This window comes from Mustela putorius, unplaced genomic scaffold (genome assembly GCF_011764305.1).
Source record: "Mustela putorius furo isolate JIRA1106 unplaced genomic scaffold, ASM1176430v1.1 tig00003896_pilon_pilon_pilon, whole genome shotgun sequence".
Lineage (NCBI taxonomy): Eukaryota > Metazoa > Chordata > Mammalia > Carnivora > Mustelidae > Mustela > Mustela putorius.
Genome location: NW_025422045.1, coordinates 14354311 through 14379464, shown reverse-complemented (window position 1 = coordinate 14379464; position 25154 = coordinate 14354311). Strand labels below are relative to the sequence as shown.

Here is a 25154-nt window from a genome sequence, read left to right as displayed (position 1 = left end):
TGGTTCATCAAACGTGTTCTTTAGAGATTTGGTAGGTATCAAAATAATGATATCTTTACCTTTTGAGCACTCAGAAGGTCATAACACCTCTGTGTCAATCCCTTTAATTCTGAAATTTTTCAATGTTGGTTTATTAATGCTCCTGGTTTAGAATATTTAAAAAATATATACATACTACAAAAAGAAGCACAAAGACAGCTTCCACCAAATCATTCTAAAAGACTTTTCCAAGTGCTGGTGTGGACAATAGGTTGGATGAAAAATTGCTTTTGAAAAGTCACAAGCAAAAAAAAAAAAAAAAAAAAAAGTATTTGGCTTCTGTTTTCTGGTTAAAATTTTTAATTTAAACAATGATATATTTTTAAAAATGCCAAATTTTATGGGAGGGGAAGTCCTCAAAAAATAAACTCCCACACCTAGCTGTTATTTTGCAACAGTTGCAGGTAAAAGATTAAGTGAAAACTTAAAGCCACCGCTTCCAACAGAAGACACTGCAACACAGCAATATTAAAAGTCCGTGCTGGTAAGTAACATTGTGGTATGATATTTTATGATGCTTAAGCTAACAGCAATAGCAATAGAAATGAGGCATGTTGGCCTTAAAACTACTTTCTATACAACATGTCTATTTATTTTTCATATTTAAATGATATATTTAAATACTATATATATCTATATATATCTATCTATATATATATATGGGAAGGGGGAAGGAAAAAAGGAGAGAGGTATATATATATAATATAATATATAATACTATATATACTATATATATATATCTAGCTTCTTTTTGTAGTATGTATATATTTTTTAAATATTCCAAACCAGGAGCATTAATGAACCAACATTGAGAAATTTCGGAATTAAAGGGATTGACACAGAGGTGTTATAACCTTCTGCAGTGCTCAAAAGGTAAAGATATAAATAGTATTTAAATATAAGTAAATGATATATTTAAAAATACTATTAACTGAAATGTAAATAGTAAAATCAAAACCTTCTTTACTGAGTCTATTGTCCTATATGATGGGTTTAGGATAAAAACTAGTAATGTATTAAGTGTTAACTTTATGTTTTATGCTATCCAGAAACTATCATACATAGTCCCTGATCCAAAATAATAAGCTTTACAAAATGAGTTTAACTTGGGGTGCCTGGGTGGCTCAGTTGATTAAATGTCCAACTCTTGATTTCAGCTTAGGTCATGATCTCAGGGTCGTGAGATCTAGCCCTGCATCGCACTCCATGCTCAGTGTGGAACCTGCTTAAGATTCTCTCCCTTTCCCTCAGCTCCCTCCTCCATATCTCTCTTTCTCTCTCTCTCTATCTCTCTCTCTATTTCTTTCTAAAAGAAAAAAAAGAATTTAACTTTACTTAGTTCTATCATGGTACCATAATGAGGAAGAGATTCAGAAGCAGGCAGTTTTTTTCTGTGCAGTCAGCTGCCTACTATACCCAAAACTCAGAGTACGTAACCAAGAACAAGTAGACTACATTCTCTTCCTAACTGATGATTCTTCTGAAAAATGACCCCATGTTCATTGTCTTTTCTTCATTCTAAAAAGGAGCACATTTAAAACTAGTCCTGACTGATAGCAATATGTCTCTTGACCTTGCAGGTTACTGACCCAATGAATGTTTCTGCGCCATACTCCAGCTTTTCTTCTGTAAGAGAATTTATACTCCTAGGTTTTTCTTGTGAGTGGAAGATTCAGATCCTTCTCTTCTCACTCTTCACCACAACATATGTTTTGACTGTAACAGGGAATGGGGCCATTGTTTGTGCTTTGTGGTGTGAATGCCGACTCCATGTCCCCATGTACATTTTCCTGGGAAATTTCTCCTTTCTAGAGATTTGGTATGTCTCTTCTACAGTTCCCAAGATGCTGGTCAATTTCATCTCATATAAAAAGACCATCTCCTTTACTGGATGTTTCCTCCAATTTTATTTCTTTTTCTCTTTGGGAACATCTGAATGTTTCCTCTTGGCTGTCATGGCCCTTGATCGGTACCTTGCTATCTGCCATCCCTTGCACTACCCTAACGTCATGACTGGACACTTCTGTACCAAACTTGTCATTATCTGTTGGGTTTGTGGATTTCTGTGGTTCCTGATCCCCATTGTATTCATCTCTCAGATGCCCTTCTGTGGTCCAAACATTATTGACCATGTTGTATGTGACCCAGGGCCACTGTTTGCATTGGCATGTACCTCTGCTCCAACAATCCAACAGCTTTGCTATACTTTAAGCTCATTAATTATCTTTGGTAACTTCCTTTTTATCCTTGGGTCCTATACACTTGTCCTATTAGCTGTGTTGCGTATGCCTTCAGCCACTGGGAGACACAAGGCCTTCTCAACCTGTGGGTCTCATTTGGCTGTGGTATCACTATTCTATGGCTCTCTGATGATCATGTATGTGAGCCCAGGACTTGGGCATTCTGCTGGTATACAGAAAGTTGCAACTTTGTTCTATGCTATGGTAACTCCATTCTTCAACCCCCTCATCTATAGCCTTCGGAATAAGGAGATAAAAGCAGCCCTGAGGAAAGTTCTGGGGCATCTCAGTATCATCCAAACTATACTGGATAATCCCCCCATTATCAGGTCAGTATAGTATTACAAAAAGCAATCAGGATTGTATAGTTATTCAAATATTCAAATATAAGTCTAGTTATGTTAACTCTATCAGCTTATTAAATAAAACATCTATGTGGTCACTTATAATCATAAAGTGGCCAGATTATACAGATAAATGGAAGTACTAGGTTCTTCTTTGGCACTTAGAGTGTACATGAACTAGGCAATGTACACATCTGGGCATTTTCTGGGTAGTTAATACGGTTCTTCTGTGACAAAAATTTCTGTGTCCTATTTGATGATTTAGATTAATAGTTCTGGGATCAATTATATTATCTCATTTTGTTTTAGTTATTTATAAATAAAAGGAAAATGTATTTATTTCTGTTTGTGGTTCTTTTCTTATTTGATTCTATTAGGTTACCCCTGATAAATAAACCCTTAAAGCAATTATCCAAAATTTCTATGGGACCATAATGTTATGCTAGCCTAATGACATTCAGATATATGTTGTTTGTTTCCTTATACATTATCCCTTTCTAAGCTCCTTAAGGGGCTAATTCTTTTTTTTCCTCTCTCTTTTTTTTAAATTTTTTAATTTATTTTCAGCATAACAGTATTCATTGTTTTTGCACCACACCCAGTGCTTCATGCAATCCATGCTCTCTCCAATACCCACCACCTGGTTCCTCCAACCTCCCACCCCCCACCCCTTCAAAACCCTCAGATTGTTTTTCAGAGTCCATAGTCTCTCATGGTTCACCTCCCCTTCCAATCTCCCTCAACTCCTTTCTCCTCTCTAACTCCCCTTGTCCTCCATGTTATTTGTTATGCTCCACAAATAAGTGAAACCATATGATAATTGAATCTCTCTGCTTGACTTATTTCACTCAGCATAATCTCTTCCAGTTTAAGGGGCTAATTCTAATTCTAACATCATCAAAATATTCAGATATACAGGATTCTGAGTGTCAATATTTTTACCTAAACAAAGGTTCATTAGAGCATACATGTTTTAGTGAACAAAGGTTCACTAAAAGCTTAATTGGTCATTTAATTGTGATTTAGATAATAGAATGTCTCTTCCTAAAAAGTGGAGAGGGAAATAATCTACTTTATAATAAATTACTTAAGTTCAAAAATAAGTTGACAGTTCATTGTTATTTGTTGCTGCAACAGTATTAAAAGAACAGTAAGGAAAATTGTTAAGAAATTGTTACAGTGATACAATACACTTTACATTTGCATTTTTATGTATATTTATTTGATATGACATCAAATTTATTCCTATATTATACCAAGTTTTTATGACCATTGCTTTTCAGGAACTTTTAGAACTTTAATATTCCATTCAACCAGTATGGTATGGATTGTAAATTTTTATGTGGTGAGATCAATATTTTTCTAGGAGGAGGACTGTTCTTCCAAGTACCTTGAAACTTACTTTTGCAGGATGAAAGAAAGGGACTTTCCAGAAGGTGGATTAGGAGAAAAATGCATGCCACCAACTACATAATAATGATTGCTTAGAATTATTATCCAAGGATTCAGAAACTCTTCCACCCAACAGCCATCATTTTGTTATACAGTAACTTCCATTTTTATTGCAAAAATTAATATCCCAATTAAATCTTCATAAAGTTCTATCATGATGATGCTTTGCTAACTAGATTAGGACTCATCATCTAATCTAAAACTGCCTCTGGAAAATCCAGGATGTAAGACTACTATACGCATGTATTAATTTTCTCACTGGGGTTTCTATCTTAGAACAGTTTCTTGAGAAATAAACGGATTGCTTAGTTTAAAATATAAGGCTGCACTTGTGATTTTTGAAATGGACACACTCCGATTAATATCATGCTTGACTTGACTAAAACTCTTTTTGAATATTTTTTGCCTCCTTTTGGAGCAACAATTATATAAATTTGATTATGAAGATATTAAAACATTTTTCATCATCACATTCATTCATTTTTCTTAAGTACCACATGAGGTGCTTTGTTGAAGTTTGGGAAACAAATCTATATTTAATTTTTCCATACATGTTTACAAGTTTTGACTAAAATCTTTGGCTTTGTACTGCTTCATTTTTTTTGTTTTCTTGACCTTTGTTTTTGTCTTTCAAGGATTTTCTAGCCGCTGACAGTCTCTCTTGCTGTTTATTTGGATATAAATATTTGCATGAATATCAATCTCCTAAAGTGGTGTTACTGGGAAAAGGGTCTAGTTCTTAATTTCCATCACTGTATTTATTTTCTTATTTTACTCTCAACACATGCATGGCAGAGTGTGTTACCTGCATACTTACTATCCACTTTTCTTATTTTCCTTCTTTTTTTTTTCTCATTGAAATAAGATTTCAAAAAATCATTATTTAATTATGGAAGGAATGTAACATTTTTTCAACTTGAATTTCTGACTTAGATTTTATCAGGTATTTATGCATCAAAAAGAAATCACAGTTCACCATAAAGTCAGTTTAAGGAATCATCATCATTGTTGGATAAACTAACTTGTGGATATAATTGGGGATACAACTGGGAATAATCTGAATGACATCCATGTGTAACTTTATGAAAACCATGTTAAATTTCAATCTAGGATGGGTTTTTTGTTGTTTGTTTTTGTTTGTTTTAGGTAATTGAGTCAATTCTCAGAAAGTAAAATAGAATATAGCCATAGAGTGTCAGTCAGAATAAGCAGAGAATACTTATTCACAGGATATCAAAACGTCTTAGAGTCTACAGAGATCTTCCTGGCAGTTGCTCAAAAGGCCATTTTCATTTTTTTTTATTAAATTGATTTATTTATTTTCAGAAAAACATTATTCATTATTTTTCACCACACCCAGTGCTCCATGCAATCCCTGCCCCCTATATTACCCACCACCTGGTACCCCAACCTCCCACTCCACCCCCGCCACTTCAAACCCCTCAGATTGTTTTTCAGAGTCCATAGTCTCTCGTGATTCACCTCCCCTTCCAATTTACCCCAACCCCCTTCTCCTCTCTAACACCCCTTGTCCTCCATGATATTTGTTATGCTCCACAAATAAGTGAAACCACATGATAATTGACTCTCTCTGCTTGACTTATTTCACTCAGCATAATCTCTTCCAGTCCCATCCATGTTGCTACAAAAGTTGGGTATCCATCCTTTCTGATGGAGGCATAATACGCTATAGTGTATATGGACCACATCTTCCTTATCTTCCTTTTTAATACAATCTCAATTCTATTCTGGTGGCAACATATCCAGTTTGAAAAATCAAATGGAGTGTCCCTTATATAAGAATAATTGTGTGGATGAATTGAGAGAGTATGCCAAAGTGTTTTGTAAGTGATAAAGAGCTTTCCAAGTGAAAAATATTAACTGAAATCAATTGTGTACATACTATGTATGATTCTATTCTGATGATCACAACCATTCTGTGAGGAAGGTATTATCATTAGCTCTAGTTTAAAGATTTAAAAGGTAAGCAAGAGGGTTCCCCTTTCTCCACATCCTCTCCAACACATGTTGTTTCCTGTCTTGCTAATTTTAGCCATTTTAATTGGTATAAGGTGGTATCTCAAAGTGGTTTTAATTTAAATCTCCCTGATGGCTAGTGATGATGAACATTTTTTCAAGTGTCTGATAGCCATTTGTATGTCTTCATATACTGTTACGCTGAAAAGAAATTTAAAAAGAAAAAAAGAAAAAAATGCAAGCAAGAAAGGATAACTTGTCCATGCTTAAGAAAAATTAATGATTTGGATGATGAAAAAATATTTTAATGTCTTTATAATCAAATTTGTGTAATTGCTACTCCAAAAAACCAGCAAAAGTTTTTCAAATAGAGTTTCAATCATGTCAAGCATGATATAAATCAGAGTGTGGGGAACCGTTCCATCTTTGGAATGCTAAATTATCCAAACTCAGTCCTGCCTCTGATTTCATGATTTCCTTCCATGAATTAATGGCTCATATTCTCTGAAAAAGAAGATCTTACCATTCAGATAGAAATCTACCATTCTCTTTCTTCTTCTTTCTCTCTATGCCCCCAACCTTTGTTTGAAGGTCAGATTCCCTCTGGTAAGATTATGGGCTCTTTTTAAGTCTTCCTGCTATAGAGAACCTTAATATTAAGACAACCAGGAAGATGGAGAGGGAAGTCATGGAAATGATGGAGCTAGTGGGTTTCTCTTATTGTAAAGAAGAAAGAAACTCTGCTGGAAAATGGAGAAGAGTCTTATTCTTTCAAGTATCAGAAGAATATGGTAAAGAAGTACTGAGAAACAAATCCCCAAACCAGACTAGGAAATAAGAAATCATGAAGTAGAAAAAGTTGATAAGGGGGAAAAGAGAGAAAAAATCATGCAGATTTTGGAGAAGTTACAAAGTTAACAAAGCACTCTCCTCTTTGCCCTAGCTCTTCCCAACTTTAATTTAAGAGGGTGTCACATCTATGTTTGAGAGAGGGCATAGGCCATTGTGGAGGAAAGAATCACAGAAGAAAGGCATTTATATCCTTGTTGCAGGAGATGAGAAAGAACTCTTCCTGAGAAACTTCAACTCTGTCTTATTTCCTCTGCTCAAAAGTAAACTAACTGCTACCCCAATACCAGGTAAGCTTTGTGGACAAGATAGAACAAGTAGCAGAAACTGATAAGGAAGAAAGCAAAAACAGAGAATCCCCCCTACATAGAAATGATGGCCCCCTGTAGGGGAAGCCAGAGGCCTCGTGCTAGTTAGGCAGTAGCACAGATTAAGGGAAACATTTGGCTAAAACTTTAATTTAACTGGCCAAATGAGGAAATGTCATTTGTGGACAATCTGAGTGATGGCTCAGGTATTCCATCAAATACAAATTTCCTAAGGACAAAGGATACTCACTCTACAGTCCAGAATAGTTCTGTATTCCTAGGATCTCTGCCCAAGTGATGTTATGTCTCCTTGGTCTGAGATCTATTTCAGACTTTGAAATCTCCTAGATACTAGAATAGAAAAGGAATATCAAGAATAACAGGGCATTCTATTTTTTTAAAGATTTTATTTATTTATTTGACAGAGAGAGAGACCACAATTTTAGGCAGAGAAGCAGGCAGAGAGAGGGGGAAGCAGGTTTCCTGCTGAGCAGATAGCCTGATGCGGAACTCGATCCCAGGACCCTGAGATCATGACCTGAGCCAAAGGCAGAGGCTTTAACTCACTGAGCCACCCAGGTGCCCCACAGGGCATTCTATTTGACACAGTGAGAGACTATAGTGTAAGCACAAGAAACAGCATTTCTAAAATGCAAGGGGGTTACTGAGGAGCCCAAGGAAGAAGGCAGCAGTGGTTGTAGTGACTGAGCAGAGCACAGTGACAGGATGCTTCCTACATCAACACATCAACTATGTACTTCGATCCATATCTGAAGGAATCCCTCTCTAAAGACAAAGATTGTTCTCTCTCCAGCTGGTGTTGGTATGGAGACCTGTTCAGCCCACCCTGGTGAAACAGTTTGCTGACTGAATTTTAAAAAACCACTGGTACCAGTGGACTCATGGACTCTGAAAAGCAATCAGAGGGTTTTGAAGGGGTGGGGGGGTGGGAGGTTGGGGGAACCAGGTAGGTAGTGGGTATTGGAGAGGGCATGGATTGCATGGAGCACTGGGTGTGGTGTAAAAATAATGAATACATTCAGGTGCACGTGCCCCTTTGGATCACTACGTTTGTATCTTTAGGGTAAATACCCAATAGTGCAATTGCTGGTGATTCACAGACCTGTACCCCTGGGGATAAAAATATATGTTTATAAAAAATAAAAAATTAAAAAAAATAATGAATACTGTTACGCTGAAAAACTTTAAAAAATTAAAAAAAAAAAAGAAAAGAAAAAGACATCTCAAGTCATCCACAGACAAAAAAAAAAAAAAAAAAAAAAGCACTGGTACCCGGAAAGATTCAGCACATTCTCTGTACTGGAAAACTTTGCACCAAAGAGAGGTATGACTGTCTCAAGACTCTGACCAGTGATGTTCATATAGTAACAGGAGTCTTTCATGAGAATCTGAATTATACAGAACAAAAAGTTGTGACTGCTGGGCAGTTCAAATTTGGTTTGATCCATACGCAACATGCATAAGAGACATGACCAGCTTAGCCCTATTGTAAGGCAGTTTGATGAAGACATTCGTAACTCAAGATACACAAACAAATTTGAAGCATTTGAGCATGAAAAAAAATTTTACGTTAACCCAGGTTTTGCCACTGAAGCATATAATTTCTTAGCAAAAACATTACTCCTTAATTTGTATCAATGGATATTCAGGCTTCTACAGTTGTCCTTTACATGTATCAGCTAATTGGAGATGATGTAAAAGTAAAAGGAATTGAATACAAAAACATCTTAAAGGCAGGCCTGTCCTGCTGGGTTTTTTAATTCCCCTGTTCAAATCAAGTAATTAGGCATTTATGAACCACAAGATCATGTCACTTTTATGATATTTTACAGCAAAACATAATATTGCTTTCTGTTAATACAATGTTCTAAGCTTCTTATAAACTATGAGAATATATGACACTTATTTTATTTCTATGAAAAAAATTCCACCATACAGTAAATGGTCATGTGCTAAGAAAAATGTACTCTTGCAAATACCCTCAGAGTTGATATTTGGAACTTCACTACAAAAACATAGTGCATGAGGAAAAAGAATCTAGATCTTCTTGTATACATTTTTCTCTTTGGTAATAAACAGTTACCTTTCATTTATAAAAATAAACAAATAAAACATAAAATGCAAAGTCAATATACAGAAGTCAGTGGCTTTCTTATGCACTAACAATGAAAATACAGAAAGGGAAATTAGAGAATCGATTCCATTTACAATAGCACTAAGAACCATAACATACCTGGGAATAAACCTAATCAAAGAGGTAAAGGATCTGTACTTGAGAAACTACAGAACACTCATGAAAGAAATTAAGGAAGACACAAAATGATGGAAGACCATTCCATGCTCTTGGATCAGAAGAATAAACATTGTTAAAATGTCTCTACTGCCTAGAGCAATCTATACTTTTAACGCCATTCTGATCAAAATTCCACCTGTAGTTTTCAAAGAGCTGGAGCAAATAATCCAAAAATTTGTATGAAATCAGAAGAGACCCCAAATCGCTAAGGAAATGTTGAAAAACAAAAAATAAAACTGGGATCATCATGGTACCTGATTTCAAGCTTTACTACAAAGCTGTGATCACCAAGACAACATGGTACTGGCATATAAACAGACAATAGACCAGTGGAACAGAGAAGAGAGCCCAGATATGGACCCTCTACTCAATGGTCCAATAATCTTCAACGAAGCAGGAAAAAATATACAGTGGAAAAAAAGTCTCTTCAATAAATGGTGGGAATGCTGGGAAATGCTGGGAAAACTGGAAAGCTATATGTAGAAGAATGAAACTCAACCATTCTCTTACACCATACACAAAGATAAACACAAAATAGATAAAAGACCTCAACGTGAGACAGGAATCCATAAGAATGCTAGAGGAGAACATAGCATTAACCTCTTTGATATCAGCCACAGCAACTTCTTTCAAGATATGTCTCCAAAGGCAAAGGAAACAAAAGTGAAAATGAACTTCTGGGACTTCATCAAAATCAAAAGCTTCTGCACAGCAAAGGAAACAGTCAAGAAAACAAAGAGGCAACCCACGGAATGGGAGAAGATATTTGCAAATGACAGTACAGACAAAAGGTTGATATCCAGGATCTATAAAGAACTTCTCAAACTCAACACACACAAAACAGATAATCATATCAAAAAATGGGCAGAAGATATCAACAGACACTTCTCCAATGAAGACATGCAAATGGCTATCAGACACATGAAAAAATATTCATCATCACTAGCCATCAGGGAGATTCAAATTAAAACCACTTTGAGATACCACATTATACCAATTAAAATGGCTAAAATTAGCAAGACAGGAAACAACATGTGTTGGAGAGGATGTGGAGAAAGGGGAACCCTCTTCCACTGTTGGTGGGAATGCAAGTTGGTGCAGCCTCTTTGGAAAACAGTGTGGAGATTCCTCAAGAAATTAAAAATAGAACTTCCCTATGACCCTGCAATTGCACTACTGGGGATTTACCCCAAAGATACAGATGTAGTGAAAAGAAGGACCATCTGTACCCCAATGTTTATAGCAGCAATGGCCACGGTCGCCAAACTGTGGAAAGAACCAAGATGCCCTTCAACGGACGAATGGATAAGGAAGATGTGGTCCATATACACTATGGAGTATTATGTCTCCATCAGAAAGGACGAATACCCAACTTTTGTAGCAACATGGACAGGACTGGAAGAGATTATGCTGAGTGAAATAAGTCAAGCAGAGAGAGTCAATTATCATATGGTTTCACTTATTTGTGGAGTATAACAAATAGCATGGAGGACATGGGGAGATAGAAAAGAGAATGGAGTTGGGGGAAATTGGAAGGGGAGGTGAACCATGAGAAACTATAGACTCTGAAAAACAATCTGAGGATTTTGAAGGGGCGGGGGGTGGGAGGTCAGGGTACCAGGTGGTGGGTATTATAGAGGGCACAGATTGCATGGAGCACTGGGTGTGGTACAAAAACAATTAATACTGCTATGCTAAAAGTAAATTTTTAAAAAAAATCATAAAGGAGAACACGGGCAGTAACCTCTTTGACCTCAGTCACAGAACTTGTTGCAAGACATGTCTCTAAAGACAAGGGAAGCAAAAACAAAAATGAACTTTTGGGTCTTCATCAAGACAATAACATTCTGTACAGCAAAGAAAACACTCAACAAAACAAAGGCAACCCACAAGATGGAGAAGATACTTGCAAGTGACATAACAGTAAAGGGCTGGCATCCAAGATGTATAACTTCTCAAACTCAACACCCAAAAAACAAACTATCCAGTCAAGAATGGGCAGAAGACATAAAGGGGTACTTCTCTAAAGAAGTCATACAAATGGCCAACAGACACGTGAGAAAATGTTCCACATCACTTGTCATCAGGGAAACACAAGCAAAACCAAAATGAGATACCACCTTACACCAGTTATAATGGCTAAAATTAATAAAACAAGGAACAAGTGTTGGTGAGGATGTGGAGAAAGGGGAATCCTCTTCCACTGTTGGGAATGCAACTGGTACAGCCACTCTGGAAAACAGTATGGAGGTTCCTCAAAAAGTTAAAAATAGAGCTACTCTATGAACCAGCAATTGCACTACTGGGTATTTACACCAAATATACAGATGTAGTAAAAAGAAGCAGCATGTGCACCCCAATGTTTGTAGCAGCAATGTTCACAATAGTCAAACTGTGGAAGGAACAAAGATGTCCTTCAATAGATGAATGGATAAAGAAGATGCAGTTCGTATATACAATGGAATATTATTCAGCCATCAGAGAGGATGGATTTTTACCATTTACACTGACATGGATGGAACTGGACGGTATTATGCTAAATGAAAGAAGTCAATAAGAGAAAGACAATTAGATGGTTTCACTCATGTGGAATGTATAAGAAATAGTTCAGAGGACAAAAACTGAAGAAATCAGAGAGAGAGACAAACCACATAAGATTCTAGACTCTGGAAAACAAACTGACACTTGCAGAAAAGGAGGTGGGTGGAGGGATGGGGTAACTGGGTGATGGGCATTAAGGAGGGCACGTAATGTGATGAGCACCGGGTTTCATATGCAACTAATGAATCACTGAAACTCATCAAAAACTCATGATGTACTATATGTTGGCTATTGAATTTTAAAAAATTTAAAAAAGACTTGGAAACAAGGTATTCATTCAGAAAACAATTCTGACTCCTACTGGTCCTCTCAACACTAGGCATCCTTTCATTTTTAAAATTTTATTTATTTGAGAAAGTGAATGAGAGAGCATGGCCCAGGGGAGAGGCAGAGAAGCAGACTCTCCACTGAGCAGGAAGCCTGATATTGGACTCGCTCCCAGGACTCTGGGGTTATGACCTGAGCTATAGGCAGATGCTTAACCCACTGAGCCACCCAGGTACCCACAAGACATCCTTTAAAAAAGAATACACAAAAAAATATATGTTTATAAAAAATAAAAAATTATATTAAAATTTCAAAAAAAAAATGTTTTCTAGAATTACAACTGCATTTTTCATAATGAATTTATCCTGCCTGCTGAAAGTGATGTTTTTACTTGTTTGCTTTTTTTTAAAAAAATCTACTTTATTTTAGCAGAATGGGGCAAGAATCTATGAGATCTTTGTTAGTTCTCTGAAACTACACTGAAACCATGTTTGCAATTCATCTGAGGTCAAAACATTCAAAGAGTTTCCCTAACTCATGAGGCTCTGACAAGATTACATGGGGAATCTAAGCACATAAATGTTAAATGGTTTATCACCCTGGCACAGCTAGTATATCATAAAGTTTGGCCCAAGGTCTTCTGAATCACAGACCAGTGCTGTCTTCCAGTTATCTCCAACCCATGACAATTTACCTTGCTACAAAGTTAAAATAGACAAGTGTGTGCCAAACCTCTTAAGAATACACATACATATGATCTAGTTCCAATATTTTTTCTAAAGAAAATAAATTCTCAGAAAATTTGCATTAAATTTTAAGTTCCCCAGCCAAAGCAATCTTAAAAAAGAAGAACAAAGCTAAAGGCATTATAAGTCCAGATTTCAAGATAAACTAAAATGTATTAGTAATCAAAATAATATGGTACTGCCACAAAAATAGGCACATAAATCAACAGAACAGAATAGAGAGCCTAGAAATAAACTCATGATAATATGGTCAATTCACCCATGAGGTAAGAATATACAATAAGGAAAAGACAGTTTCCTCAAAAAGATGATGCTGAGAAAACTTGACAGTTACATGGGAAAGAATGACATTGGAACACTTTCTTATACCATACATAAAAATAAAGTCAAAATGGTTTAAAAACCTAAATGTGAGACCTAAAATCATAAGACTTCTAGAAGAAAGTATAGGCAGTAGTTTCTTTGACATCAGCTTTAGCCAAATTTTTCTAGATAGGTCTCCTCAGGCAAGTGAAACAGAGGCAAAAATAAATTATTGGGACTACATCAAAATAAAAAGCTTATGCACAGAAAATCATCCACAAATCAAAAAAGCAAACTACTGAATGGGAGAAGACATTTGCAAATGATATATCTGATAAGAGGTTAATGTCCAAAATATATAGAGAACTTACATAATTCAACACCAAAAAAACCCCCATACAATCAGATTTAAAAATGGGTAGAAGACCTGAATATACATTTTTCTAAAGAAGACACATAGATGACCAACAGAGACATGAAAAGATGCTCAACATCACTAATCATCAAGATAATGCAAATGAAAAGCACAATGAAATGTCACCTGTTAGAATGACTAGCATCAAAAAATAAGAAATAAGCATTAGTGAGGATGTCGGGGGGAAAAGAACACATTCTTGTTCTTTGTGGGAATGTAAACTGGTGGGAATGTAAATCAGTAGAGTCATTGTGAAAAACACTGTAGAGGTCCCTCAAAAAAATAAAGATAGAACTACCATATGACCCAGTAATTCTACCAATAAAGAAAACAAAAACACTATTTCAAAAAGATATACGCACACCTATGTTAATTGCAGCATTATGTATACTAGCCAAGATACAGAAGGAACCCAAGTGTCTACCCATAGATGAATGGATAAAGAAGAAGTGGTATGCATGTGTGTATATACATGTATACATGAAAGCATGTAGAGAAAGCATGAATTCTGAAGTCTGAATAAACACAGAAAATAGAGTAAAAAGCCATCACAATCTATTTCAAAGCCCATCTGTTATATAAATGAGCCAATGTTGGCTTCCGTACCTTGGCCCCTACATTGTTTACTTCGTTACCTGGTAGCTCAAAGCCCACAGGTACTAAAATTTTTACATACCTAATTATTTTACATATAGCCCAAAGATATAGATTTTTAGCTATCCAGAGCCCGCCCACCTTGCATATCCCAGGAAACTGTGCCCAATATCTGCTAGCCATCAATAAGATAACTTCTGCCTGCTATAGGTAGATAAAAACCCCCAAGTTATTGCTGCCCTTTGGAACTTTCTGACATAGAGTCCTCCCCCCTCTCCAAGCTAACTCATAGCACCTTGTCAAGTAAGCTTACTCTCTGATCCCCTTCTTTTTCCTGGGTGTTAGCCCTTAGTCCTCCTTCCCTTCTGAGTACTGGCCTGTAAGCCTATAACCTCTGAAATGTCTCGTGAAAGGTGAGGGATTTCCCCAGCAAGATATTCTAAGCAGTGTCCCCAGATAAAAGTTGTTGAAGCTACTGCCACCTCATGGTCATATCTTTTACTTCAGAACCACCAGAACCACCTCCCCCTACACAATTCTGGCAGAATAGCCTTTGGCCAAACTAAAGAACAATTCAAATTTTTGCTCAGAGAGTAAGTGTCCTACACACATTTTTTTTTTCCAGGAAAAAAAATAACAATTTCTTCAATTAATAGAATTGGATTATTTGTAGTTTCACAACATAACTCTGGGGTCTTACTGACTACAATACAGTCCAGAATTCCCTTTTTTGCCCCCTTTGTCTATTGTTGACTTATGACCTTTAGAAAATACTATTCATATTTACCAGTGTTAATGAAAACTTCAAGTTCTCACTAACCTTAGTACTTCCCATTATACCTTTTTTTATGTCATTGAGGTTACCTGGGCAAGTTCTTTTTTTCCTTGACATATCTTAAATGCTTATCACAGAGCTTCAGAATTGAAAAAAAAAATCGCTTTTGATGCTTACTTAAATCCCTACATCTTTCTCAGCCTACATCTCACAAAATCCATGATAGAAAGTATTCTTCTGAAGTAGCTTGGTCCATCACTGGACAGGTTTCTTTTTTTTTTTTTTAAGATTTTATTTATTTATTTGACAGACAGAGATCACAAGTAGGCAGAGAGGCAGGCAGAGAGAGAGGGGGAAGCAGGCTCCCCGCTGAGCAGAGAGCCTGATGCGGGACTCGATCCCAGGACCATGGGATCATGACCTGAGCCGAAGGCAGAGGCTTAACCCACTGAGCCACCCAGGCACCCCTACTTGACAGGTTTCTCTGTTAGAAAGCTATTCTCCATATTCAACTGTAATGTATCTCCCTATAACTTTTAACTATTATTTTTAATTCTGTATTTTGGAGACAAATGGGACAAACTGAATTGCTGTGTTAAATGATCACCTTCTCTTTTTTTCTGATACAGTCTTTGTCTTCCAATTTAAATATGCAATCTCCTTCCACTGTTACTCATTTTTCATAATTCCAAGCCCTTCTGATTGCTTCCTTCAAAATCACCGCCATTTGCCCATGTGCTTCTTAAATTATGGGACGAGAATTTATGAAGGACTCTTTATCTGACCTCTGCAGAGTCAAACAGGATTAGAGTATTACCTCCATTATACATTCCAAAGTCACAATATTAGTTGTAGCAATTATAATGTTGATGTAATGTTGATGTAAATTTTTAATTTACTTTACCCAGGCTAAAGTGAGACTTTAGACCAGTAGGACAATACTTAACAGTCAAGTAATAGTGGAACAGTTGTTACTGATCTAAAAATCCCAGCATTCCCAGCTTGTATATGTACTCAATTATAGAGAGAAAGGAATAGATCAAATAAGACTTTGAAGGGTTTTGTAAATTCTTTACTATAATTAAACTCTGTCTTTATATCCTTTGGCTTTATAGAACCCTTTGCTCTTACATTTTCATCCTAAATCCAGGTCGTCTCTTTTATGGGAAAACACAGCTGCATTACTATAAAAATATATGCAGATGCTTTTGGTTATATATGCTTTTGGTAACATTCTGATCCAAGGCTTAAAACCAACTTATTCTTCAGCTTAGATCCAGGACTCACCATCTTTCCCTTTTCCCCTAGAGGCTGGACCAATTTAAGCCTCAGTTAAAGAAATACTTTCTGAGATCTAGCCAAAACTTTCTCATTGTTATTCCTAGATGAGGCCATTGGGAAAAGTCAGATAATCCAGGAGGGTCAGAAGCAAAACTTGACACATTTATTTAAAAGCATACAAGGGACTGGAGCTCAGCAGTAAGACCTGTGTAGTCATAGAGTGCTCTGGATCACCACACTTCCAAAATGGACTGTCAAGAACAGAAAAATCATGATTCAGAGTGTGTTTGGTACATACCCTCTTTTAGAGGCAGGGCTGTAATCAGTTGTTCCCAAATCAGGAGAAACTATGGTGCCCTGTATAACTTCATGTAACCAGCATGAAAGGCCAATATAGTCATTGTGTGGGCTTCAAATAATTTCTATTCTTGATAATATTACTCTTCCAACACGCAACCCCTTACAGAAGCGTGAATTGGAGCACAACTTGTTTGACATGGCTACACATTTTTTCCTGCTGAAATGAGAGGACAAGGAGATCAAGGCTGACTCCAGGAGAGAGAAACCTATACTTGGATGTCTGGCCTCTATTGGATTCTACAATCCTCACATAATAGCATTAGGTAAGGTACAGCTCAGATTTTCTTGGTAATGTCTTTTTTACTTTCCTCTAACCCTTTATTGTATTTTTTCCATATGAAAATGTAAGTTAAAATAGTTTCCTCCTAATGGAAATTGGTTTTATTCTCAAATATATAACATAGCCTACAACATGAGAACTGTTCTAAATAAACATTGTCATATGTATTTTATTTATAAATATATTAATAAATATATTTAATAAAAATAATAGTATTTTACTTAAATTGAAATGTTAGCTGAACTCCCAAACATATGCACCAAGAATAAATTGTGGAATGACAACTTCATCATTCTATACTTTATTACTTATTCAAATCCCATATACCAGATTTTCTGACCCTGAATATGGGGTAGAAAAAAACATTCGGTAGTAAGAGAAGGACATTTTTCTGTTAAAGGATATTGACTACTACATAGAGAAAATATATCCGCTATTGACTATAAACATATTTTCTTCAAGAGGGAATAACCTAAAACAGTTCACTTATCTATTTAAAATAAGAGATAACAATTATAAAAGCCATTTAATAAAGATATGGACAATTAGAAACAGAAGACAGCAAGAAACAGTGTACACACACACACACACACAACTTTAGAGCAGATTATAACTTAGTGACGATAAGAAAGATCACAGCACAAAGCATCATGGATGAAAGAGACAAAAAGAAAGATGAAATGATTTAAACAGTATTGTATTGAGCAGGTTCCTGCCATGGATATTCTCCTGTTTTCCGGGACTAATGGTGTATCCCTATAAAAAACAAAATCTTTATTGCCTTGCTTTTGTTTTTAGCAAAGTGGAGTTTCCACTCTTTGCATTTTTTCCACTCTTTTTTCTTCTGGCTACAAGCAATTATTTCACTAACTGGTTACTATTATTGCATGTTCATTAATTGAGATAACAAATATTTAGTAAGCACTTATAATATACCAGATAGTGTCCTAGATTCTACAAATACATTGGTGAGCAAAATAATGTCTGTCTTTCTCTTACATTCAGACTGTTGAGACAGAAAATACACACTAAGTATATAATTCAATGCCAGGTAGCTATAGGCACTTTGAAGAAAACTAAAGTGGGATTGGGAAACAGAGTAGCAAAGATGGGTAAAGTAGGGAAAGGCCTCTGTGAGTTTCTGATTTTTACCAGAAATCTGAATAAAGTAATAGATTAAGACATGTGAATACTGGCCAGGTGGAGAGAGGGATAGAGTGAGGGTAATCCAGGCCTGTATATGGGCCACCCCTGGCATAGTCAAGAATCAGCACAGCTGGAGTGAGCCCAGTCGGGAGAAGAGTGGTAGGAAATGAGGACATGGAAGAAGGCCTCATTGGCCTTCCTAGCTATGGTAAGAAACTTTTTTTTTTGCTTTTTGGTTTTTGATGGTTTTTTTTTTTTATATATTTTATTTATTTATTTGACAGAGACCACAAGTAGGCAGAGAGGCAGGCAGAGAGAGAGAGAGAGGGAACCGGGCTCCCTGCCGAGCAGAGAGCCCGATGTGGAAATTCATCCCAGGACCCTGAGATCATGACCTGAGCCAAAGGGAGCAACTTAACCCACTGAGCCACCCAGGCGCCCCAGGAACTGGAGGGTTTAAAGTATATATAAAAGATTGAAAGCTAGTAGTTGACATGGTCAGATTTTCTAAAAACTGTCATCTAGCTACTATATGGGTAAGTCTCTAGGCATTTAAAAATGGAAACAGGCAATTTAAAAGGCTTTTGTAGTGGTCAAAATGGGAATAACATCCACCGGGTGAAAGCTGATAGGAACGCTAAAAATTGTTCAGATTCTGAATGTTTTGAGGCCTAGAACACTTGTTGATGTAGCGTATTGAGAGGAGTGGTAAAGATGTGGCCAAAGTGTATAGCCTGAACAGCTGAGTGATTGGTGGTGCAATTTAGTGGTATGGCAGTAAAGGAAGGATTGGCCAGTTTGAGGAGAGAGAAATCAAAAAAAAGTTTAATCATAAGCATGTTTCATTAGATATCAAATGGAGATGCTGAGAAAGAAATTGAGCAGATAAATCCAGGTTATGAAAGAAACTTCACAGCTAGGGAGAGAAAAATATGGCTTTATCTTGCATAGATGGTTGGCTTTTATATCAAGGGGCTAACTGGCAGGTCACATGCAGAGAGAGGATCAGTGAAGAAGGAAAAATATCAGGGATTAGGTGAGGATCAGTGAAGAAGGAAAAATATCAGGCATTAGGTCCTGGGAAAACATGTACAGATCAAGTCAGTCAGGAGAAACTCTGACATAGAAGCTTGAGATAATATATAGAGAGAAATGAGAATGACTAGTCTATGCACAGATCTCCAATTAATATAATTCAAGTCTCACATGCTTTCAGTGATATAATACCATAGTTATTTTTACTTTACATGACAAAATATATATAGAATACTATCATGAGGTACTTTCCCTGCATGTGATAAATTTCAACTGAAGACTGAAGCCTGTGTACTCTAGTTAGGGTAAATCTCAGTTAAAAGAGATCGTTAGTGTTTAGTCTAAACCTCATTCGATTAGGGACACCTGGATGGCTCAGTTAGTTAAGTGTCTGCCTTTGGCTGAGGTCATGATCCCAGGCTCCTGAGATCAAGCATTGCATCAGACTCTCTGCTCAGTGGCGAGTCTGCTTCTCCCTCTCCCTCTGTGATCTCTCTTACTTGCTCTCTTTCAAATAAAGTCTTTAAAAAAATAAAAAAGAAAATAGGAGAAGATATTTGCAAATGACAGTACAGACAAAAGGTTGATATCCAGGATCTATAAAGAACTCCTCAAACTCAACACACAAAACAGATAATCATATCAAAAAAAAAAAAATGGGCAGAAGACATGGACACTTCTCCAATGAAGACATACAAATGGCTATCAGACACATGAAAAAATGTTCATCATCACTAGCCATCAGGGAGATTCAAATTAAAACCACATTGAGATATCACCTTACACCAGTTAGAATGGCCAAAATTAGCAAGTCAGGAAACAACATGTGTTGAAGGGGATGTGGAGAAAGGGGAACCCTCTTACACTGTTAGTGGGAATGCAAGTTGGTGCAGCCTCTTTGGAGAACAGTGTGGAGATTCCTCAAGAAATTAAAAATAGAACTTCCCTATGACCCTGCAATTGCACTACTGGGGATTTACCCCAAAGATACAGATGTAGTGAAAAGAAGGGTCATCTGTACCCCAATGTTTGTAGCAGCAATGGCCACGGTCGCCAAACTGTGGAAAGAACCAAGATGCCCTTCAACGGACGAATGGATAAGGAAGATGTGGTCCGTATACACTATGGAGTATTGTGTCTCCATCAGAAAGGATGAATACCCAACTTTTGTAGCAACATGGATGGAACTGGAAGAGATTATGCTGAGTGAAATAAGTCAAGCAGAGAGAGTCAATTATCATATGGTTTCACTTATTTGTGGAGCATAACAAATAGCACGGAGGACATGGGGAGTTAGAGAGGAGAAGGGAGTTGGGGGAAATTGGAAGGGGAGGTGAACCCTGAGAGACTATGGACTCTGAAAAACAATCTGAGGGGTTTGAAGTGGCGGGAACAACAGTGGGAAGTTGGAGGAACAAAGTGGTAGTTATTAGAGAGGGCACGGATTGCATGGAGCACTGGGTGTGGTGCAAAAATAATGAATACTGTTATGCTGAAAATAAATAAAAAATAAATTTAAAAAGAACATGAAAAAATAAATGCAAAAAAATATTTTAAAAACCTCATTTATTCATACCAATTTTATTTAAAATGTTCATTCAAGGTGACAGAACAAGAAGCTTACTCCTCTTCAGAAACAAATTTTTAACTGTAAAAGGAACAAATCTAAAAATAAAGAATACTTTGAAGAATTGTGCCTATCACCAAACCCTGAGAGGAAGTAACATTTTAAATTGTGTGATTTCAGGAGATCTTCAAAAATAAGAGGTCACAGGTGGCCTCACTGATAGCACTGGTTGACTCTAAGTTGATGTTTCTGAACTTGGTTGAAAGCCTCTGAATGACAAGAAGCATCTATCTTAATTTTATGCAGTGCTGAGGACACATAAAAAGGCAGGGGTTTAATGGCCCATGATGAGTATGGTAATCATGATGGTAAAGCTGTAACAAGCACCCACAGCCCCAAGTTCCTTATTTCCTCCCAATATCACTGGGGCAAAGAGCGCTAAATATCTTCAAGTAATCTAAAACTGTGCTGTCAATTGAATCGTAAAGAAAACTGAAAAACATCTCAAGATGTAGTCATTTGTTACATGGTGATGTCTTACTATTGCAGTTTGAAGAGAAAAAAAAATGAAAAACCCAGTTGAAAATAACCACTCAGACCCTGTGAGTGAATTCATTCTTCTTGGATTCCCTTGTTCCTGGGAGATTCAGATCCTCCTCTTCTCATTCTTCTTTGCAATCTATGTCCTGACACTAACTGGAAACCTATGCATTATCTCTGCAGTGTGGTGGGACAACCATCTCCACACCCCCATGTACATCCTGCTGGCCAATTTTTCCTTCCTGGAGATCTGGTATGTCACTTCTACTGTCCCCAATATGCTAGCCAACTTGCTCTCTGAAACCAGCACCATCTCCTTCTATGGCTGCTTCCTCCAGTTCTACTTCTTCTTCTCCATGGGTACCACTGAGACCTTCTTCTTGTCTGCCATGGCCTTTGACAGGTACCTTGCTATCTGCAGGCCCCTGCACTATCCCACAGTAATGACTGTTCAGCGCTGCATCAGAATAGGAGCTGGGTGCTGGGTGTGTGGCTTCTCCTGTTTTCTCCTCCCAGTTTACCTCATCTCCCAACTTCCTTTTTGTGGTCCCAATATAATTGATCATTTTTTATGTGACCCAGGGCCCCTTATGAAGCTGTCCTGTGTGCCAGCTCCTGCTACTGAGATCATCTGTGCCATTTTTAACTCAGTCCTCATTTTCTCCACCTTCCTCTTCATTACCAGCTCCTATACTCTGGTGATCAGATCTGTGCTGAGGGTCCCCTCAGCAGAAGGTCGGCATAAGGCCTTCTCCACGTGTGGCTCCCATCTTGCTGTGGTGTCCCTATTCTATGGCTCTATCATGGTGATGTACGTGAGCCCAACAGCAGGAAATCCAGCAGGGATCCAGAAAATTGTGACTTTATTTTATTCTGTGATGACTCCATTTTTCAACCCCTTGATCTATAGCCTCCGGAATAAGGAGATGAAGAAGGCCCTGAGAAAACTGTTTCAGATTATGAGATTTGGTCAAAGACAGCCTCTCAAGAACTAGAATCCATATATGTATAGGACATATAGTGATATAAAATTACAGGAGGTTAATGGTCTTAAGCAAATTTGAGAGGCAAATATGTCTCCCATATTCCCTGGAATATTTTTAGAAATGTATATCAATGAGGCAAATACAAATAAGATCTTATAAGAACTTGCATAAATCATTTGTACTAGACTTTATTATATTAGTACTCCTGTGTGTCTTATATGCAAATAGGAAAATGTGAAACATTCTCAGACCTCTGCAGAAAAACCATATAAAACCCAGATATCACCTGGTCAGCTTCTATCTTTTACATATATAGGTAAATTTGTCTCTGATCCCCAGTTTCTCAGTGATCACCTGTTTAAAGTACCCACGGCTATCTCCCTACATATCATACAAACATGTTCATGTGTGCTTCTTTTCTCCCACTCCTGAATCTACCTTGTGTCTTGTTTTGATTACATCAATCTGCATGTGAGACTCACCCCTTCAACATTTTATCTAAAAACAAAGAAAATCCAGTTTTGTGTGGGTTTATTAACCTGACTAGAGGTTGGGGTTAGGGAGAGTTACAGGAAAGGCCACTGCTGAACACCCAGTCAATCTTTCATATTATACCTGATCTGCCTCTTTTTCTTTTCCTCATCCTCTTCCCCACCACCTACCAGAACAACCAGAACATCTTTCTCTTTCTATTCAGAATAATTATTTTACACATGAAGCCCCTTATAATTTTCAGTTGTTCCTCAAAGTGGGCTTGCCAAAAATTTTCTCCTCAGCAAATCTAATTCTTAAATAGGATTTTGTGAAAATAAGGGTTTTTTCCCCAATTGTTTACTTTTTGGGTTGTTATAGGTTCTTATAACTTATCGTATTCCTTATCGTACTACCCCCAGTATCACTCAATACAAAAGAATAAATGTATTGAAACAAGAGATGAGACCAGGAAACAAGATTACTTGGAAAAAACTTAATGAAAAATAATGATTCATAATTTTAATTTTTCTAATGATTCATATTTTAAGTGCTTTATGATTTTAAAGGGTTTTTCTCATTTTTAGTATTAGAATTAATACTAACCATGCAGCAATGATAGTGTGTATGAGTCTGAGGATAGAAATAAGATAGTATTTTTTAAAAAAGAAAGAAAGGAGATACTGTGGCTACTCTTCAACAAATCGTGTTGGGAAAACTGGACAGCCACATGCAAAAGAATGAAACTGGACTACTTTCTTACACCATACACAAAAATACTCGAGATGGATTAAAGACATAAATGAGAGACCTGAAGCCATAAAACTCCTAGAAGAAAACATAGGCAGTAATTCTTTGATGTCAGCCTTAGCAACATATCTTCTAGATAGGTCCCCCACAGGCAAGGGAAACAAAGGCAAAAAGAAAGTACGGGGCCAATACCTACATAAAAAACTTACACACAGCAAAGGAAGCCATCAGCAAGGGGAAAAGACAACCTAGTGAATGAGAGAAGATATTTTTGAATGATATATCCAGGAAGGGTTTAATATCCAAAATACATAAAGAACTTAAAGAATTAAACATACACAAACAACCAATCTGATTTTAAAAATGGGCAGAGGACCTGAATAGATATTTTTCCAAAGAAGACATACAAATGGCCAAAAGATATGTGAAAAGATGTCACCATCACTCATCATCAAGGAAACGAAAATCAAAACTATGATGAGATATGTCACCTCACATCTGTCACAGTGATGTAAAAATCAAATAGACAAGAAATAACAAGTGTTGGCAAAGATGAGGGGGAAAAAAGAAGCCTTGTGCACCACTGATAGGAAATGTAATTGATATAGCCACTATGGAAAAGAGTATGGATGTTCCTCAAAAAAATTTAAAAATAGAAATACCAAAGATCCAGTAATTCCACTTGCCAAAGGAAAAAGCAGTAAGTGGACATGCAAAATTGATGAAGGGAAGTGGGAGATACAGGTTTCCAATTATGGAATGAATAAGTCACAGGGATAAAATTACATCATAGAGAATAAAGCCTATAGAATTGCAATAGTGTTGTATGGTATCTGATGGTAGGTACACTTGTGGTAAGCACATCATAATGTATAGAGTCACTGAATCACTATGTTACACACCTGAAACTAATGTAACACAGTGTGTCAACTATACTTTAATAAAATAAAAATAAACCAATTTTTAAAATTTTTTATAAAGATAGGCAAAAAATTGCTATAGTATTATTAGAAATAAATTAGGAATGGGAAAAATGGGAAAATGCAACAAAGATTAATAACAATTTGATTTAGAGGGACTCATAGTGCCATTAATAATTTTTCTATATTTTATCATATTTGACAACTTTTTCTTAGATATTTCTGAAATAGTGATTTTAATTGTATATAATTTTCTAGCACAGTGTATATGCCTCATAATCAAACCAAGAGCAAATTTCCTATGTGGTATGCAACTTAAAATAATAAAAAGAAAATCTTTATATAAGTGCAAAAGCTATTAAAGGTGCTTCATCCAGGATAAGAGTGCATGAAAAGAGATATTTTTGGAGAGATTTAGGCAAGTGAGTCTCAGGCCTTCAAAGTTGTCTCCCTAAAACAAAAGAACAGTGTTGTTTTTTTTTAAGATTTTATTTATTTATTTTAGAGAGAGAGAGACAGACAGAGCATGAGAGGCATGGAAAGGAAGAGGGAGAGGGAGAAGCAGACTCGCCACTGAGCAGGAAGCCCAAGCTT

The 25154-nt window shown here is 36.6% G+C and overlaps 2 protein-coding genes across 2 annotated transcripts; both read left to right on the top strand.

Annotated features, from left to right (window-relative positions):
• Positions 1-1604: 1604 nt before the first annotated feature.
• LOC106003271 (olfactory receptor 11H12-like) lies at positions 1605-8990 on the top strand. Its single transcript, XM_004781744.2, is given in 4 exon segments — positions 1605-2608; positions 8438-8689; positions 8691-8830; positions 8833-8990. Coding segments are annotated over 4 exon segments (1527 nt in total). The 5' UTR covers positions 1605-1631.
• Positions 8991-21483: 12493 nt separating this feature from the next.
• On the top strand, positions 21484-22428 carry LOC101677494 (olfactory receptor 11H6-like). The gene has a single exon (XM_004781743.2). It carries the CDS (start codon positions 21646-21648, stop codon positions 22426-22428), a length of 783 nt encoding a protein of 260 aa, XP_004781800.2. The 5' UTR covers positions 21484-21645.
• The last annotated feature ends 2726 nt before the right edge of the window (positions 22429-25154 follow it).